A 21,879-nucleotide genomic window follows, 5' to 3' on the forward strand; every position below is an offset into this window, starting at 1 on the left:
TAGTCTTTTTCTATTATGCAACTCTAGAAACGTTTCTTCTTTTAGAAAATAAAGATTAAATAATCATAACTTTATAGTTATTATTTTGTTATTATTAGCGTATGTAATTTTTATTTTTTCCTAAGTTTTCATTATTTTAAATTTTTTTTCAAAATATAAATAAATTAACAAATAAAATATATAAGAACAAATAAATTAAAAATGCTAGTTAGTTTCATTTGATTTGAGTTTATTCCAACGAACACTGAAGAAATGAATGAAAGATATAAAAAACTTTAATAAAAAAATCTACGACAAACAAGCAGAAAAAGCAACTTTCTCAAACTTACTCCAAACAGTTCGTGCTTCTTCTGATAGATGTCGCTGCTAATTATCGTCCAGAAAAATCTGGCTGGAAGCGCGGAGTGGAAGCAAAACAAACAAAAATAAATTGAAAAGCTGCTCTTACCATTCTAACAAATCGCTCTCTCGCCTCAAAGCCAACTTATAAAACCCGCTCTCTTGCACCGCTTGCGGGCACCCTATAACTCGCTAGTAACAATTTAGCGGATTGGTCAAGAGAATTGGTCAACTTAAACTTATTTTTCAAAAGAAACTATGCAAACGAAAAAATAAAATTTTATCTTTACTATGCAAACGATTAAGTTGGAAAAATTTAAAATTATAAAGAATATTTATTAGGAAAAAGTAAACAGAAAAAAAACTTGTTCGAAAAAATTCGAACGGAGACTCGTTTGAATATCTTTTTTCTTCCCCTTTCTGTTTTGCTTTTTCATTTTAGTTTTGTTTTTTGTATGAATTATTTTTTTCTTTTTTGATATTGTCCGTGGTTTTGCCACGAGCCGTGAGCGTGCCAAATAGATTTGTGTTTATTTGTTTGTTGTTTTGTTTACCAGTTCGCGTTCTACCAATAATCGCACTTGCGACGTGTATTGTTTTGTAAAAGTTTGTGCAGTGTCGTCTTCTGTGTTTTTCTGCTTTTTCAACTGTGGAAAATGATTATAATGAACTCTATTATTCTGTTTTTGATTATTTTGACAAGTTTTCCTACATCGTTTGGCAGTGGCTTAAGTGGAGGTAAGAATTTTATTTTATTCATGTCTAATTATTTTAATGAAGAGTTTTGTCCATTTCTTTACCAACGTTTCGTTTGCTGCTAATTGTTTGTTTATTGTTTATTTTAATTAAATTTTTGTTGTTAGTTTATTTTGACGAAAGAAACTTTTTATTGAATTTTTTTTAAAGGCTATCACCTGTCGAATTAATTAATATTAAATCCGCAAAATTGATTTTATATTTTTCAAAGAATTCATAGGAAATAATTGGATGTTTATCGTTAAAAGTATTAAAAAAAATTAGTTCAAACAAGGAATCAAATGGATAAGTAAAAAAAAAAAAAAAAAAAAAATTAAACTATGCAAATTGTGGAAATTTAGAAAAAATTCTTTTAGAAGAAAAAGTAAAAAATTATGCAGAAATAAAAGAATTTTTTTGTTGCTTTCTGAATTCTTTTGTTGCTTTCAGAATGAATAAGGTTTAATCGGATTCTTTTATATACACTTAAAATGGAATAACTTTCAAACGTATGTTTTAATTATTTTATCGGTTAACTTTTTTAATTCATATGCAAGTGTTTATTTTTATAAGCAATGCATTCTTTATTATTTTTATTCTATTTTTTTTCTACGTTTTTTAAAGAGCAAATGTTTTACTAATTGCTTCTTGAAAAACTTAAACACTAAGTTTTTTCCCCCCTGAGCAAGAAACAAATTTCATTGCACGGTGAAGCTTTTTATTTTTAAAAAGTCGTTCTGAATTATAATTTGTCTTTTTTTTTTTTGCTACTCAAAAACTTTGTTAATTTTTTTTTTTTTTTTTTTTTTTTTTTTTNATCATAACTTGTAAATCTTTTTTTTTTTTTTTTTTTTTAAACGTTATTTTACTAAGTGAAATTAAAATGCTCTTACATTTGGTATGTAACAGTTGAGATCATTGGAGATTTTACTGTTTGGAATATTTTACTTCTTTATTTCAAGAGTTAACCTTACGGGTTAACGTTACGCTTGCGTTATAATCGAGTGCATTGTTGATCTAGTGCATTGTTGATTTAAAGCATTGTTGATCTTTAATTTATTTATAATTTTCTCCTGCACTGTAAAAAATTCCGGATGAAATTCCGATGAAAAGTACCGGAACTCACGGCTACTTTTTAAACGTAAAATCCATATTTACTGGAACCTGGTACGGAATAAAAAATGCGATATACCACAATTTTTACAGTAATAATTACCATAAAGCCACTAACTCACGTTAATTAAATAAATATTACTGTAAAATTTACGGTATAATATTTTATGGTAAGAATTGATTCTAAGGATGATGCACCCAAAGCGACGGTACCGTAATTTGATCCGAAATTTATTACAGTGTATTTTCACGGTCACTCAATTTTTACAGTAATAATTAGCGTTTAATCATTGAATCACTCTAATTAAATAAATATAACAGTAAAAATTAATGTATAATACTTTACGGTAAGAATGGATTTTATGGTAAAATCGATTTTGCGGATGTTGCACCCAAATTGCCGGTACCTTTTACTGTAATTTGTTCCGGCCTTTTTTACAGTGTATTTTCAAGGTCTTAATGTTTCATATACCATTTGAATTAAAATATATTTCTATATAATGAATTTAAATAAATATCACAGTAAAAATTAATGTATAATACTTTACGGTAAGAATGGATTTTACGGATGATGCACCTAAATTGCCGGTATCTTATACTGCAATTTGTTCCGGAATTTTTTATATTGTATTTTCATGGTCTTAATGTTTTATATACATTTTGAATTCAAATTATTTTCATAATTTTCTTCCGGAATAAGAAGAAGTTATTTTATATTATTCACATGCTTTGCATATTTTCTCACCAAATTAATATTTGATTTTATCTTGTTACGTTATAAGAAGTCTATTGTAGTTGATGAGTTCGGATCATTATTGGAACAACTATTAAAATCTTTTCTTATTGCATTTCACTCATTTTTGTTCTTGATCGGATCAAAAGTCGATACTTAGAAGTTTTTCAAAGGTTAACTCATATTTATACGGGTAACTCGTCCCTAGAAATTCACTAACTCGTATGTACACGGGTAACTAGTTCCTAGAAATTTGTCCACTCGTACTTTACGGGTAACTGGTCCCTAGAGATTCGTCAACTTTGATCTATTCGAGTAGCTCGTCCCCAGAAATTCGCCAAATCGTATCTATTCGGGTAACTCGTCCCTTGAAATTCGTCAAATCGTATTTGTATGGGAAGCTCGTTCCTGGCAATTCGTCTTAGGTTTTTTTTCTGTTCTATTATAGTTAAGGAAAGAGTTTGGTAAGAAAGCATGGTAAATAGTGTTCAGAAAACACTCTCTCTCTCAAGCTTAAAAATATATGTTATAAGTTATCTGTAAATGTTAAACATAATTTTATTTTACAATAATAAAAGAAGATCGTTGACTGAAAAAAATCTGCTAAATAAAAACGCAAACAATAATTTTGAACTGTGAAATTTTTAGAGTATTTCATTTAGAGTGAAATTAATATCATTGTTAGCAAAACCATTTATTTTAAATACATTTCTTCATTTTTTATAGCATGGCTCTAACATAAATCATCCATCTTTTTCACAAAGAGTTCGATGTATCGAGACTTGGCGGCATATTTATTTTTTACTCAGCTCTTTAATTATGAGGTGTAACAGTACACTGGATTTTAGCATTTAAAATTTAATAAACTCACCTTCTTGGTGAGCTTATTGATTCGGTCAGGGTTTACGTTGCTCTGTGATGAAAAGAACGAAAATTTCTCAAGGTTAAACTGTTCACAAAGGGTCTCAAACCCATGATCTCTCTATTACTTTGAATATTTCTCATGAACACTGTGGTCGGTGTGAGGTGGGAAAAGTATATGGTTTGTCCAGTCACTGCTATGTTTCGAAGTTGCCTCGTTTAATTGGTTGGCGAGCGCTTTATTTCCTGAGCTCTCCGACTTAATTTTTTTTATTTGAAAACTTTATAAATTAAAAGTCTAATTGTGTCAAGGTTAATAAATAGTGGTAGAGCCGCGTTGGCTCAGGGGATAGAGCGTTCGCCTTCAAATGAGGTGAACCGGGTTCGAATCCCAGTCGATACGAATTCCGCATCCGGCTTGCACCGACCACAGTGCTGATCTGAAATATCCTCAGTGGTAAACGGATCATGGATTAGAGACCCCTTGTCATCAGGCTAACCGTGGGAGATTTCCGTAGTCTTTCTCTCCGTGTAACGCAAATGCGGGTTAGCTCCATCAAAAAGTCCTCCACGAAGGCAAATTTCTCCCAATACTTGATCCAGGAGTTCTCTTGTATTCTGGATTGGATTTAAAATTACAAGACAACGGAGTTGAACATTAGTAATCGTATACTCATAAAATTGGGTCGGCTGTTCAACGACGGTTATAAAATAAAATAAAATAAATTGCGGTGGGTTCTACATTAGCTGAGGGAATCATAAATACGCTTTCACTACTATAGCTTTATTTCTTTCTGTCATTAAGTTAAAAAGTAATTAAATAATAATATAAGAAGTGTGCAATGCAATGCAAAAAAAAAAAAAAAAAAAAAAAAAAAAAAAAAAAAAAAAAAANAAAAAAAAAAAAAAGCGGGCCATCCTGTTATCAATTTTTATCTAATGATCGGATCTTCAAATCCTAGGTGACCTCATGTATGTTAATTAATTAGTGCAGACAATATTTTAAGTTACGAATTTAAAAACAAAAACGTACTTTTTCTGAACAGACGGTGAAAAACTAGCTAGGAAAACAGTAATAGCTAGATCGGGAAAAAATTTTAGTATATTGTTTTAAATTAATTAAGGTGTTATTATTGGTAGAAGGGTTAAAGAATTAGAATATTTTAATACAGTTGTGCAGTGCATTCGGCTTGGTTCCCTTAAAGTTAAAAAGTTATCCAAGATAATTCTGAAAGGTAAACAAGCTGCTTGTCAAATTCGGCTAGTATTACCAATATTTCATAAACCGCAGACTGTAATAATTGTCTATTTTAACCTACGTATTACGCTGTTAAAGGCAACTACACATTATTTTACTCCTTATACCAAATGGAACCTATGTTCGGTTACCTTTTTAAACTTATTACAAAAACCACGGCAAACGACCGTTCTTGCATGTTATTTCATCAAGAAAACGATCCGTTTGTCACTTCCATTCTATTTCGAGTTCTAGAGTTAACGTTCTGAGGTTGTTACATCTTGATAAATCGTTTGCCTACATTATTTTTCTATGACATCTCAACTTGTTTTTCGTCTTGCAGCAGCATGCCTCTTTCTGAAGTGAAACTTTGTCAAAATATTTTTATGTGATGTATATTTTTTGGCTTAAATCTGTCTGTTGTTCAAGTGCTGTTACAATTTTTTTGATAATAGATGATGAATTTTTGGAAGAACGTGTGTTTGTTTTACTGCATAGTACGAATGATATTGTTTTCGTTTGGCGAAAATTCTTAGGTTTTGTGACGTTGTTTTTCATTTATCTGCAGCACTCATAAATTACGTTTAAACAGTAACATAGTTTAGTTAAGTTTATCCATCGTTTTAAATACTGTTATGATTTTTGTTTTTTTGTTTTGATAATAGATGATAAATTTTGGAAGAAAGCGCATTTAACTGACTCTAAATAAAGCATAGAAGAAAGCTTTGGAGGAAAGAGTATATATCAAATTTAAATGAGGATTAACTCTTAATCGGAATAATTGGCTTAGTTAAGAGGACAATATACCACAGAAAAAACCTTTATAACCAATTCAATTGATAATTATCACTATTTCAGAATTATTATGCCTAGTTAAAAGGTCATTATTTGCTTAGGAAAGGAGGATTAATTAGGCTTAGTTAAGAGGGTACTATATAGTGAAGGAAACCTTTTCTAACAAATTCAATTGATGATTTCCACTATTTCGGAATAATTGGCTTAGTTAAGAGAACACTAAACAGCGGAAGAAACCTTTCATAACAAATTCAATTGATGATTACCACTATTTCGGGATAATTGGCTTAGTTAAGAGGACACTAAACCACGGAAGAAACCTTTCAAAACAAATTCAATTAATGATTACCACTAGTTTGAGATAATTAGTTTAGTTAAGAGGACACTAAAGCACGGAAGAAACCTTTCATAACAAATTCAATTGATGATTACCACGATTTCAGAATAATTGGCTTAGTTAAGAGGACACTACACGACGGGAGAAACCTTTCATAACAAATTCAATTGATGATTACCACTATTTCGGGATAATTGGCTAAGTTAAGAAGACATGAAACCGCGGAAGAAACCTTTCATAACAAATTCAATTGATGATTACCACTAGTTTGAAATAATTGACTTAGTTAAGAGGACACTGCACCACGGGAGAAACATTTCATAACAAATTTATTCTTAACTATATGCGTATTATAAAATTAAAATTCAGAGACAAGTAAGCTTAGGTATACCTATACTGATACAAACTTCTCTGAAAAAATGGTTAAATAACAATTTTTTAAATTGTTATTTTACCATACTCATACAAAACTATCAAATAATCACGCATAAGATGGAATTCAGACTGTCAACAGGGAGAAAAACCATCACTTAATACGGTTAAACAACCAGAATTTTATCGCACCAACTTGATCCACTTAAGGAAGTCACTTAACTCCTTGCTGATGGGTACATACTATTTTCGGGAGGTCTAATCTGTCAATCTCATGACCGACAGAACTGGGGTTCGAATCCCAGCGTTGACTCCATGATATTTCCTCAATTCCTTTCAACACATGAAGTGTTTTCAGTGCTTTGCACTCTCCAATTTGTGACCCTGGACTATTAAAACACGATACTCTCATTCATTCATAGATGGCAGTACCATACAGCTGCTTAGTTAAAAAAAAGTATGGTATTTTCATACCAGTTGTAAATGATAAAATAACAGTACTATTTTGTATTTATGATTTTGTAACCATACTAGTTGTAAATGGTTTAAAAACTGTAAAGGTAAAAAATATTCCTTACCGTAAACTTTGTGGTTAATTGGGTGGACAGACTGCTGCTAGTTATTTTGCCATAATGTTGTAATGAAAATTTCACTAAGTGTAAATCAAGAAATTACAAATGCTGAAAAAAAAAAATTTCAAAATATAAACAAATTATGTCAAAATTACTTGAAAATGCACTTAGGGAATAATTTGAGCGATAATTTGTTTAAATTTTGAAATTTGAAGGTTTGTTCTAGGTTTCAACCTGAACTCGCTTTTCTTTTAGGTTTAAATTGTAAAATACTACTAAAATAGAGGTAAAACCGAATTTGTCATGAAAAATTACAATGAGTTAAAGCGGACGCTATACCACGGGAAAAACTTTTCATCTCAAATTCTGTTTCACTTCCATGACTAATTTAAAATTTAAAGTATATAAAAAATGAGTACAGGCAAACCTAGAGTAGTTTGTTAAGTGTCAAATTCTGAATTAAAAAAATTTCAAAATATCAAACTGCAAACAAATTATTGAAAGAAAACTACCCCATTGCGTAATTCTAAATTATCCTCTCATAATTTGTATTTACAGTCAAACCCCGTTATAGTGAACTCTCGGATATAGTGAACGAAATGTTCGCTCACTTATATTATTTTTTGTCGCTATAGTGAACCAAAAGAAGTGAAGAAATTGGATATCATGACCTTTTTCTGTCGCTGACTGATTTTTTTTTCTTCATTTTTTGGTAATTTTGAAATATCTACATAAAATACCGATTTTTAAAACCATCTATTGAGTTGAATGTAGCCGCAAGCATTTTTTCTTGCTTGCTTCTTCTACCTCAGTTTTCCATCCCTAAATAAAGGCCACCCCTAAATTTTTTGTACGCAAGACAAAGAGTAATAAAAAATAAAAGTTAACAAATTTTTTGTTACTACATATTGTTTTTTAATCGTTTTTGCATTTCTTTTTATAGGTCATTTATTTAAGTAATATGTAATAAAAGGGAGCAGTTCAGAAAAATTAGTTAAAATTGTTTGCAGTATGGATATAGTGAACTCCCGGTTATAGTGAACCGAAGTTAAAGATTCACTATAGCGGGGTTTGAGTGTATTTTGATATTTTGAAAATTTCTTTTCAGTATTTGAAACTTCATAGCCAACTCTAGGTCTGTCTGAACTCATTTTTTCTATACTTTAAATTTTAAATAAGCCATGGAGGTAAAAGAAAACTTTTGATGAAAAGTTTCTCCCGTGCTATAGCTTCCTCTTGCAAGTTAAAAGCTAGATTTAAGTTAGATTGAATGACAGGAGGGATACATAAATGATCTAAGAGCCATTTATTAAGTAACCTCCCACTGTTTCGGTTGCAAGTGAAATTTGAACTTTAGAGAATGAAAAAGTGAAAACTCATTTAATTGGCATCAATTTTTATAAAACAAGACTCTTGACCTAAATCAGACCCTAAAAAGTGGCCGCTATTTGAATTATAAAAGGACGAATTTCACTACTCCGCCCAGATTCAGGCCAGGGTCTTGTAATATTTGACAGTACAAATTAATTTTTTGAGTCAAAATAGCCCTTACTCCTTTAACCCCGAATTCTATTTAACCATGATTGGAGGATGAAATTTCAAGTTCCCTTTTTCACAAGTGATTAATAATATATCCTTTCATGTTTAAAAACTTTCATTGTCCGTTTTGCAATGTATGCAAATTATTAACAGCAATACATTGCAAATTTTTTTTCGTAGTGCTTAAAGTTAGTGCTGGTTACCTTTGCAAATAATACATCATTATTCTTTGTTCTTATAAAAATTTGTTTTCAAATATGGGTGAAAAGTTCATATTTTTGAAATTACAATAGGGTGTTAGAAGGCTAATCCCAATGATTTGTGAATTAATATAATATATGTTAATATTTGTAAAAAGCTAAATAAATTTTACAGATTTCATAATTGTGAAACATTAATAAAGTTCTGTTTCTTCATAAATCTTTAATTCTAATTTTTCAAGTTTAAAAACGTACATTATCTGATTTGCAATATAAGCAAATTATAAGTAGTATCTTTTTTGTAGCGCTTATAGTTAGAGCCCATTACTTTAGCAAATAATACATTTTTTGCTCTTATGAATTTTTTTTTTCAAAATTGGGTGAATAGTTCATGTTTTTAAAATGCAATTGGGTGTTAGAAGGTTAACCCCACTGACATGGGAAAGTATATTAGAAATGTCAATACTTGTAAGAAATTAAATAAATTTACAATTTTATTGTGAAACATTATTCTTATTCAGGTTCTGTTTCTTCACTAGTAATTTAATTCTACTTTTTAATGTTTTAAAATTTTATTGTCCGCTTTGCAATATAAGCAAATTATAAGCAGCAATAAAATACTCATTTTTTTTGTAGAGCTTAAAGTTAGTGCAGATTATCTTAGCAATAATAAAGCACTCTTCTTTGTCCTTATAAAAATTTGCTTTCAAATATGGATGAATAGCTTATATTTTTGAAATGCAATTGGGTGTTAGAAAGCTAATCCCAATGATTTGTGAATAAATATAATATATGTTAATACTTGTAAGAAACTAAATAAATTTTCCAGATTTCATATCGTGCAACATTAATATTAATAAGTTCTGTTTCTTCATAAATCTTTAATTCTATTTTTTCAAGTTTAAAAACGTATATTATCTCTAAGATTATTTTATCTTTTGGAAAAGTTTAGATTTTTAAAAAGTTTAGAAATTGATACCACTTATTTGAGAATGAATCTAATACCAATGATCTGAAAATAAATATAGACAAGAAAATTGTCACTTAATTAGAAATGAATTTTGTTATTGTATGTTTTTTTACCTATCATAAGCAGAGTGTTCCATATTTACGGTACTTAATAACTGTTTTTAGAATCCTTGTTAAAATGAAGTCGTAAAAGTAAGCTTCGCAAACAAATGTTTAAACAAAACAATATTTCGACAAAAAAAAAAAAATCATCAAAATGTTGACGAATCACTAACGAAGAATTGAAAACCTAAAAATATTTTAAAAATTTGAAATTAGGGGTCCACTTTTTAAATCTTTTTTCAATTTGAAAATCTTAGTTTTTTTCGTCATTAAATTTAGTACAGTTGTTTTTTTTTGTTGATAATTTCTATTACTCTTTCCGTATACTAATACAAAATTAGTTAGAACAATTATGCTTTGTTAAGAAGTAAACTGTGTCCTACAAGCTTTACAATATATTGCACTGCCAACTACTGTTTGAACGAGATGTGTTTTCAAAGCATTAAAAAACTGCAATAATCGCTCTCTTCAATTTCTTGGATCTATTAATTCAATAATGCCGTTCTTGTTCTCAACTCATTCCCGATTTTTGCGAACATTAAACATCCATCTCTAATTTCCTTCTTTCTTTTTTTTTCAACATAATCTCTCCTAAAGCGTGCCTCAAACAAAATTTTTTGGAGGACAACGACAAAAAAAGTTTCTAGAGCAAACGTATCGCATCGACGATTTTTCGTCACAGCATTTGAGATTGAAAGGAAAAAAAAGAGAAAAAGAAGAGAAGAAGAAAAAAAAAAAGAAGAAAAAACAACCGGCAACTTCCATCATCCGATGCATTTCGAAACATTTTATTACATTTTAATACTTTCCCTTTTTCTAACGAAGATTATCGAGTTGGCTCATCTTTCTTAAATAGTTGAAGCCGAAAGAGAAAGTTGGCGAAAAAAATTGCGTGAAAAATGTTCTTTTGGAGCAAGGTTGTTGTGTGTGACCTTTTTTCCCCCGTTAATTATTTACTAATCTAATATAGTATCTGTCATTTCTATCGTTTTTTCCCCCTTTCAAACGAGGAAATGTTTAGTCAAGTTAGTTACGAAACAACAAATAGCTTCACTGGAAATTTTATTGCAATTTGACTAAACTAAACAATAAGAACAGAATCGTTGATCAAGATCTGATTTTCTTTGTTGTATTTTAAAATGAAATAATCTTTTATCGAGAATAATAATTTTGAGGGTTATTGACAAATATATATATATATATATATATATATATATACAGCGAAATAAAAAAATACAAAAAAGCACGAAGAAAATTAAGAAAAACAATAAGTTTCATTTATTGCGCTGCAAGTAAATAGAACTCATAAGATAAGTTCAAAATGAAGATAAAACAAGGGAAAATTACAGACATATGAAAAAAGGGGGGAAAAGAAAAATAATGATAAAAAAATAACGAACAACTGGGGAAAAATAATAATAAAAAAAACCGGAAAAAAAGGATAAAATTTTTTTCAAAAAATCCGGAAAATAAAAGATATAATCTTTTTATCAGCCCACACTCTTTTTTGCGGATATAATCGTGTGGGCTGATGGAAAGATTATATCTCTCATTTTCCGGATTTTTTAAAAAAAAATTTATCCTTTTTTTTCCGGATTTTTTATTATTTTTTTATTTACTTACTCCCCCATCTTTTTTTCATATGTCTGTAATTTTCCTTTGCTTTATCTTCATTTTGAACTATATATATATATATTTATATANTATATTGGACAAAATAATCACAATTGTCGTTGATTTTACTGTCTCGCAGCAAATTAATCTATGTACTAATAGAGATTTTGGAGCGCACTGAATCATATTTTTCAAATTTGCTGCAATTTTTAAGCGATGCTAAGTTTAAAATAGATCGGGTAAATACAAAAATGGTAAATGAAATATTAGTTCCTTACTTGACATAAAAATTACCAGAACTGAAAACTTGAACTTAGTAGAATTATATAATATTTTAAAAAAGGGTGAATAAAATTCTAATTCGTTACTTTATATAGAAATTACTCAAATTAAAAACTTTTTTCTTAGTATTAAATAATTTTTTTCAAAAAAAATTTATGAAAATTTTATACATTATTTAACGTAAAAATTACAAGAACTAAAAATTTGTAATGTTAAATAGTTTTTTTCAGAAAAGGTGATTGGAATTCTAATTCTTTACTTCAAGTAAAAACTACATTAAGCAACTAAAAATTTGTTATTATTTTAAAATAGATTTTTTTTTCAGTAAAGGTGAACAAAATTCTAATTTATAACTTCAATTAAAAATTATCCCAAAAGAAAACTTCTTAGTAGGGTTAAATAGTTTTTTTTAAAAAGGTAAACACCATTTTAAATCATCACTTTACGTAAAAATTAATCCAACTAAAATTTTTTAGTAGGGTTAAATAGTTTTTACAGAAAAGGTGAGCATAATTCTAAATTATAACTTCACTTAAAAATTGCTTTGTTAGTTGAGATAAATAGTTTTCTTTTAAATAAATAAAAAGATTTGTAAAATTCTAATCTATCACTTCCCTTAAAAACTAATCCAACAAAATTATTGTTAGTAATGTTAAATAGTTTTTTCTTCACTTAACTTCACTTAAAAATTACTTTAGCTAAAAACTTTAAGTAGTGTTAAATAATAATTTCAGAAAATGTGAACAAAACTTTTATTCGCGTTAAAATGATCCCAACTAAAAAACTGCCTGCAGAGTTAAATAATTTTTCTTTAAATAATTTGAGTATTTTATACTTATAGTTTATATTTTCGCTAATTGGATTCGTTTCTTACCTGTTCAAACAAAATAAACATAAAACGTGAAGAGTATAATCTTCTTTTATATTTTTATGTATGAATAATGTAGAATAATCACTGTTCTGTCATCTTAACATTAGTCACAGATGTCACTGAAAAAACAAAGAAACCGTGAATCATTATGTATTTGGTTTGTGACTTTCTACATTACTTTGACTCGCTACTTGTAATCTAGAAAAATGAAAGTAATGAAGGTGAGCTAAACTTTTTATTAGAAACTTGGGTACATCAGCTTTGAAGGTTAAGAATGGAAAAGCTAAAGTATTGAGCGATTCGCGTAACTTAATTGAAATAGCAATTTATTTTATTCATCTTATCAGTTAATTTAACCAACTATTTGTAGTGCACTAAAATGTTTTAATTATTTTATTAGAAAGTCATCGAAATTAAGGTAGAAAAGATCGTCATAAGAAAATATGTGTTTATTTTTCTAATAGTTCGTCAAGAAAATTAAAGACGATGTAGCTTTTAAACGATTCAATTAAAGTATTCAAAGGGATTCAAGTGAAGTAGTGAGGATATCATGATCCTGATTGGTTGCTGAAACGCGGCATTTGTGTAATTTAGCAACTGTTCTTTCCATTCTATTTCGAGTAAGCTCAGCCCGTCAAGTATCAATAACACATTCTAAATTCTTTCACAAAGATTTCAGCTCTTTCACTATATATTTACACAGAGGCTTAACACAAAGACAGGCACGAAGCCACGAGGATCATAAACAAAATAATTATGCATCGAAGTTGCCAGGTGCGTAAAGCAAAAATATATCACCGTTACAACAAAATACGTACACAAATAATAAATCTAAGTTAAATAAAAGAAATAGCCAAGAAAGAATTATATTTCAACTAATTCGATGTACGATACGGCTCTGAAATTAATTAACTTATCGTTAATTAACATTCTAACTTATGCAGAGAGACTTAGCTCAACTTTAATAAGCTATTTTGCTAATAAAGATCAGCTGGCACTGACTTCATAGGCCACATGTGTGGGTATGGAAAGTCTTCTTCTTCTTGAAGTGCAAGTACTCAATTACGCTGATTTTATTTTAGAAACAATATTTACGCATTTATTATTATTACATTATTGAATTCAGTTATTATGATTTACACAAAAGTTTTGATGTAACTATTAAATAATCATTGTTTTTATGGATTCACACATAAATTATTCAAATAGAAAACACTTTATCAGGTTTTTGATCCATGTACGCAACACTGGAAAGGTATAAGCGTACGTCACATCCAAATAATGTTAGAAATTATGGTTCCTGTTCAACCAAGATATAATTCGAATTTGCTGCAACCATTAACCTTAATGTAAACTAGACTAGTTTCGAAGATTTTTTAATGATCATTGACTTTCGATGCAAAGGTCTCCCGAAAGTGTTTGTCTTAATAGTTAGTATAGAAGCAGCAAAACACAAAATAATGGTTAGTGCGCCGTGATTCATTCATTTCACAAAAAGCATTGCCGCACGTAAGTAGATTAGTTTTTCTCAAAATTCTGGAGAATCTTCAGCTTCACCCACTAAGCCTTGAGAAGGAAAAAAATTTCTGACAAAAATAAAAAAATCTGTTTCAAATAGTTTTACATAAAAAATATACCCAAACAATTTCAACAAAATCAAAAATGCCAGGTATTTAACCCTGACTAACTTTTAACTACAAATAAAAACCTTCACTTTATTTTTGATTTTTTTTCTTAAATTTTCACTCATTGCAATTTTGGTAAATGAAAGAAGTTGAAAGCTAAAATTGTTTATCAAATTGATATTTAAAAATATTTATTTCATAATTCTTATATATATAAAAATGGAATAATTTAAAACTTATATATGTACAAAAAAATGGAATAACTTGGAACATTTATAAGTACAAAAAAGAGTATAATTTGAAAGCATTATATTTTTTTTTAAAAAAAGGAATAATTTAAAACATCTATGTGTACAAAAATGGAATAATTTGAAACATATATAGGTTAAAAAATGAATAATTTGAAACCTTTATACATACCAAAAATGGAATAATTGAAAATATTTATCTGTACAAAAAATGGAATAATTTGGAACATTTATCTGTACAAAAAAAGGAATGATTTGAAACATTTATACGTACAAAAAAATGAATAATTTAAAACATATATCTGTATAAGAAATGGAATAATTTGGAAAATTTATATGTACAAAAAAGGGAATAATTTAAAACATTTATGTGCTAAAAAAGGGAATAATTTGAAAACTTCATACGTACAAAAAATTGAATAATTGAAAATATTTATAAGTACAAAAACAAGGAATAATTTGAAAAATTTATGTGTACACAAAAATTGAATAATTTGAAAAGTTTATACGTACAAAAAATTGAATAAGCATACTATCTTTGGAAACCTTTTCAATAGTTCATCGCCAAATCCCTGTTAAAAATATCCTTTTTATTTCCTTTTGTTCTATTCTTAAACATTTTTACCACCCACCAAGAGGAAGTAAAAATTAAAAGTCTCCACTTGAACTAAGTAAACTTAAGATCGTTTCGACAGGAATATATTCGCTTTCACAATATTTACACGACCCGTCCATTTTACGACTAAAAAGAAGATCCGTAAAGGCTAACCTCTTGTTTACATATCTGAGAAAACATTTCACTTTTAGCTGACTTTTGAAAAAATTGAACAATTAGTTGTCTTTCGTCATCCCTAATATCTTAAGTACCACAAAAACTGAATAATTGAGAACGATAACTGAACTAACTAGATTATCTTGATACGGATGTTAAACAAGGACTTTTTAATAAAATTCTTCTGGTTTTCTAAATTTTAATTTAAAAATTTTTTTTTTTTAAATTTAAAAAAAAAACTAATTGGCAATATTACGTCACTTCAATCATAAATTATAATTTGACTGAGAATTGTATTCCTGTTCACTTCGCTCAACAACCCCCATGAATACTTCTCAATCATTTTTGATTCTTGAAGATTTATAAAATATAATTAAAAAATGAAGTACTATTCCTTTAAGAGAACGTAAAACCTTTTATTGTACACAGTGAAAAATTCGAGATAAAATAACGGTAAGAAGTACCGGCGTTCAGGGTGTCGGTACTTTTTTTTGTTTGTTTTTTTTTACTTTAAAATCTGATTTTCCGTAATTTTTCCGTAATAATTACTATAAAATCACTGAACCACTCTAATTAAATAAATATTACTGCAAAAATTACAGTATGATATTTTACAGTAAAATGGATTTTACTGTAAAATGATTTTACGAATTATGCACCCTAAGTGCCGGTACTTGATACCGTAATTTAATCAGGAATTTTTTACTGCGTCTTAAAACAAATTTGATTCCTCAGATTTAGTTTCCGGTTCTTTTAAAATAAAATATAAACGCAATCATTTTACTCGATCTTTTATTTCAACTTTAACAACAAATTCGTTTTTTAAATTCTTATTTTATTTTTGGTTACAATAAAAACTCATTAAATGTTTTACGCAAAGATATTTTTGTTGTTGGAAAAAGTGTGAAGAGTCATAATAATGTTTTACAACATAGTGTTTTACAATATCCGTAGCATTTGTTGACTGGATACAGCTTTACGTAAAAATTTAGTATAAAAGTAAATATAATTTATTAAAACATTAGTACAATTTATTTACCATTTAATAATTATAATTAAATACACTTTTTTCATAATGTTTTCTGTTTTTTCCCTATCTCGTCTTTATTGAACTACATCAGTCGTGTTTTCATGATTGTCTATTTTACATTATAATAGAAACAATACGCTCAAACAATAGTTGAAAGAAAAATATATAAGTTAAATATATAAGTTAAATATATAAAGAGTATAATAGTTGGACATAGTATATCAAATATCTTTATAATCGAAATTGGACTATAAAAATAGTAAAAGAAAAAATTAAGAGATTTAAAAAAATATGCAGATAAATTAGTTGTAATTTTTATTATACAGTTCGCAAAAGTATATCTCCCGAAATGCTTATTGATATTTAAATCTACTCAAATTTAATTTTAAAAGATAATAAAAATTAAACAAATTTAATTAAAAAAGATAATTAGTATGAAATATAACAAAATTAAATCATATTTAATTTTATTATATTTTTTGAAAGACTTGGAGGTTCCTTCCCACTCAGCTGACCGGAATTTCGTTTCATTAATCGTTTTTTTTTTTCTTCCCTTCCCTTAAAAGCGCACATTTTGGAAAATAAACTTTTAATTTCCATAATTTTATGTAAGAACATTTTGTTAGCATATTAGTCGCAAAATAATGAGTAATTTCTCGGATTTAAAAAATAATCAACTTTACCTAAAAAATTATCGACTGTACCTAAAAAAATTATTTTTGTTTTATACATTGTGTGACTCAATAAGAAGAAATAATTGAGGAGTAATTTAGCTGTTCGTTTTACATATTGTGTGACTCAATAGGAAGAAATAAATGAGAAGTAATTTTACTGTTCGTCTTACATATTGTGTGACTCAATAAGAAGAAATGAATGAGAAGTAATTTTATTGTTCGTTTTATATATTGTGTGACTCAATAAGAAGAAATGAATGAGAAGTAATTTTACTGTTCGTTTTACATATTGTGTGACTCAATAAGAAGAAATAAATTAGAAGTTATTTTACATATAAACGACATTTTTATCATTACAACAATTCAAATAGAAAAGGATTTCTGGTTGGTTTCTGAAAAATCCAATTTTAAATGTACAACTCTTTTAAAATTCGATTTTTCAAGAATCACATCACCAATTTCATGAAAAATTGTGGATTTTGCTTTATAAAATTGCATTCATTAAAACTATGTAAAAATTTGAATACCTTATAATTTAAAATGTTGTAGTTTATTGTTAAGAAAAATATTAAAAAAAAATTATTAAAGATACTTTTTTGAATCAAGTTATCTTTGCATAAACAAAATTTATAATTTTATACAAAATTTTTGATTCGCTTAAAAAATTCTCATGGTGAAATACGCAAAAATTCAAATTAACTTAATGGGATCCAAGCTTTGGTCTGCTCTTTTGACCAAACTATTGGTACCATATTTCCCAGATTGAGACTATCCCCCCCCCCCCTATTTTTTGACGGTCAATTATAGGTTCCTTAAGATAATAAGATTTGGGCGGATATTTTTGACGTCAAATATCAGTCCAAATAAAGATATGTTTATTCAGAAAAAGTACGTTTTTGTGTTTGATTTCGTAACTTAAAATATCGTCTGTGCTAATTCATTAGCATATTTGAGCCATTAAGATTGAGCTCCAGTACTTGAAAACTCAATCATTAGATCAAAAGTTATTCTAGGTGATTCATTATTTTTTAATTTTTTTCCCCACATTGTATGTTAAACATTTAACACTAGATTGCCCAAGGAAGTCATTTTGACTGCTTTTTAATTTCTATTAGAAAAACAATGATGACACAATTTCTTAGAATTTTGTGACTTTTTGTACAAAATATATGTTTTTTTCTTGTTAATATTTGCTAATAACTTGTTATATAACTGAAAATAATATCAAAAATATTAAAAACTTATTTTAAATTTTTTTTATACATTAGTTATTCTTTCACAATGCTGTCATTTTGACTGCTTTTGGGTAATATAGGTATTTCAGTCTTTCTTGTGTTAAGCATTTCCTTGACGTGTCAATGTTTACTAGCGTTAAAATCTACTCACAATTTACGTTTAATTATACTGTTTTTTTTTCTTTCTAAAAACGAAATAGTAAAAGTTACAATTTTTGATACTTATATGACGTTTTTTTCCTCGCGATATTGAGCGATGCATGTTAAACCTTTCTTTTAAGTGTCAAATTTATTAAGATTAATTAGCTAAGAAAAAGACAATGATGCGGGGACTTCTGAAAGATTATTTGGTTTCAAGATGGTGGAATGAATTGGGATACGTATTCTTGAAATATGAAAGGCTTCTCTTCATTCGTTGTGTCCTTTAAGTACCAGAAGAATAACGCGTGGGCTTCAATTGTAAGAGTTTTTTCAAGTGGTTTGGCGGAAATTAACTTCCTATGAGGGAATTTCAGATATTTTCGGCTAAAGTAGCAAGAACTTGAGGTGAGGTTTTTTCTTTATTTAGAATGATTGTATAACAAAGTAGTTGTAATAGAAGGAGCAATAATATTGAATGATACTAATATTACTATTAGTTGAAAAATGTTTAGAAACTCAACACAGATATTCAGAGATAGAGATTCATATTATTTTTTAATCGTAATGACTTTTAATGTTATCAGTTTATCTTCGCAATTCGTATAATAATGTTTTAATTCGTTTTATTTTATTTTATAACCGTCGTTGAATAACCGATCAAATTTTGAGTTTATGATTACTAAGGCCCGGATTTTGATGACATTTGCATTTTTTGGCATTTTTGGACATTTTTTGTCCTTTAGAGCAATTTTTTGAGATTTATAGGGCATTTTCTTTAAATTTTGGGGCGTATTTTGCATTTTAAAGCATTTTTTAAATTTTTTGTTAATTTTTTTCTAATTTTTATTATTTTTTATAATTTTTTATTATTACACTGGCTTCCAAACAATGAAGAAAATCTCCAGGATATTAAAAGGTGAAGCAACATCTTTTCAAATTGAAGAAGAATTGTCAGCAAGTGTGACCGTCCTTTTCAAGTACGCACCAATAACATCAGTAGACGATGAAAGAAGCTTCTCCTGGTATAAAAATTTGCTTTCAGACAAGAGACGCTCGTTTACATTTCAAAATATTAAAAAAAAAAAATGTAATAATCCACTGTAATTCCGATATTTAGTAATATTATGAGATGGAAGTTGTTATATTCATTTAAGTTTCTATACAAAATGAAAATGTTTTGGAGTCAATATATTTTCCTTTTTTTTGCTATTTTAGGATATAAAACATATTTTTCAAACTTTAATGAACGTAGAACAAGTATTGCATTGCTTTATATTTTTGAAACGACTCATAATAATTTTAAAGAGTAAAACATTGTTTTAGTTCAATATTTTTACTTCTATTTAAGTCATGTCATAAGGCATTTTTAGCGCAATTTTCGCATTAAGGGCATTTTTTGCACTTTTAAGGACATTTTTTGCAGTTTGTAAGGGCATTTTTTGCACTTTTTAAGGGCATTAATTGAGATTTTTTAGGTCATCAAAATCCGGGCTCTAATGATTACCAATGTCCGTAGCCTTGTAGTATTGAACCCAGTACAGAAGACAAGAAATTCCTGAATCGGGAGAAATTTGCCTTCGTTGAGGAACTTTTTAATGAAACTGCCCCGTATTTGAGTTACGTTGAGTGGAAAACTATGAAAACCTCTGCTTGTTGGCCTGACGGCAAGAGGATTCTAACCCATGATCAGTCTATCACAGAGGATATTCTACGTCATCACAGTAGTCGGTGCAAGTCGGGTGCGGAATTACCGTTTCCTTGAATCGATTCCTGTTACCATAGAATCGAACTAGTTATAAAAAACAACAGATCCTTCTATCATAGACTGATACACGTTTATGAACCTATAAAAATGTCATGTGATCTTGTTATACATGACAAACATTGGCTGTCAAGTAAAAAGGAACAATCGATGATATTTTAAATAATCATGCTTTTTATTGTTATGTCTACTGATTTATACAGAAAAAAAAATTCGAATGTCCCATCCATCTTTGTTTCTTTCCACCCATCATCAACAGGAAAAAGACGTTTTGATTGTTGAAATCATCCATGCAGATATATTCCCTACTTGAAATATGGCAGTTCAAAATGAAAGACGCATCGTTCATTCCTAAGATGTATTTACAAATTGGATTTCCTCGGAGCTCTTGTATGGTTGTTGATGCAATTTGCGATGGAAGTGTGTCAAACGCAGAACTGCTGTGCTTCCCTCTTTGCCCAGAACAGATCCAATCTTGATAAGTGGGTCAAATCTTTCCCGCTTATATTAAAATAATGGCAAGTGTTGGAGGGATGCTAAATGTGACTTGAATATGCTTACTGTGTTTTTTGCCATAGGGGAAAGTAATGTGAGAGATTTTCTTTTGTTTTTTCTTAAGATCCGACTGACTGATAAAATTCTTAACGGTTTCATTTTTTTTTTATTTGCTGTTGCCATAAATGGATGCAGTAGTTTCATATCGTCGGTGAATTTTTAAATTTGGACATAGTTCGAAACGTGTGTTTACGACGAAATGCGTGTTTATGAAAATGGATACAGCTCGAAATGTGTGTTTATGAGTATGGACATAGCTCAAAACTCGTGTTTATGAAAACGGACACAGCTCGAAATGCGTGTTTACGAAAATTGACATAGCATTTGATTCAATTTTTTAAACTTATTTTATGAATATTTTTTGTAAAAAAAAAAAAGAATGAATTAGTGGACCAAAATAAATTCATAACGTGATGGCGTTTATTTGGTAAATTACTCGGTAAATTTTACTAAATTAGACTTCTTTTTTTTTTCTTGAAAAGACTAAAAGTCAACAGTGGTTTTTATAAAGTTGCCATAGATGCTTTTAATTTATATTAGTAGTAGTAAATTTACGTTGTAGGAATTTAGAGTCTTAAAACTCATTTTATCATTTAGAGTTATGTATACGAAGACATCGCCTGAAAAGTTACATTTGTTAAATAGTCATCCTGACCCCGAAGTCCTCACTTTTACTGGTAATGATCATGCTTAGTGTTTAAATAAGTAAGGAAAAGTAAACTTGCAATTCCTCGTCTAGTTGTTAAATTTGTGTTAAAACCAGAAAAGGAGCATTTTTTCTGTGTTTATTTTCCTAAACACGCATTTCGATCTGTGTCCATTTTCGTAAGCACTCGTTTCGAGCTGCGTCCATTTTCGTAATCACGTAATTCGAGCTATGTCCATTTTCGTAAGCACTCGTTTTGAGCGGTGTCCATTTTCGTAAGCATTCATTTTGAGCTATGCCCATTTTTGTAAACACGCACTTCGAGCTGTATTTTCGTAAACAAGCATTTCGAGCTGTGTCCATTTTCGTAAGCACTCGTTTCGAACTATGTCCATTTTCGTAAGCACTCGTTTCGAGCGGTGTCCATTTTCGCAAGCACTCATTTAGAGTTATGTCCATTTTCATGCACATGCATTTCGAGATGTGTCCATTTTCGTAATCATGCACTTCGAGATCTGTC

At 28.7% G+C, this 21,879-nt stretch overlaps 1 protein-coding gene across 1 annotated transcript in view; it reads left to right on the forward strand.

Annotated features, from left to right (window-relative positions):
• The first annotated feature begins 417 nt into the window (after positions 1 to 417).
• LOC107448655 (BMP-binding endothelial regulator protein) overlaps positions 418 to 21,879 on the forward strand; it is a 153,212-nt gene continuing 131,750 nt past the window's right edge. The window contains exon 1 of the mRNA XM_016063957.3: positions 418 to 1,077. Coding sequence (XP_015919443.1) covers positions 996 to 1,077 — 82 coding nt within the window. The 5' untranslated portion in view covers positions 418 to 995. The remainder of the gene's footprint in view (positions 1,078 to 21,879) is intronic.

The sequence above is a fragment of the Parasteatoda tepidariorum genome, chromosome 6, assembly GCF_043381705.1.
Source record: "Parasteatoda tepidariorum isolate YZ-2023 chromosome 6, CAS_Ptep_4.0, whole genome shotgun sequence".
In the NCBI taxonomy this organism is placed as follows: domain Eukaryota; kingdom Metazoa; phylum Arthropoda; class Arachnida; order Araneae; family Theridiidae; genus Parasteatoda; species Parasteatoda tepidariorum.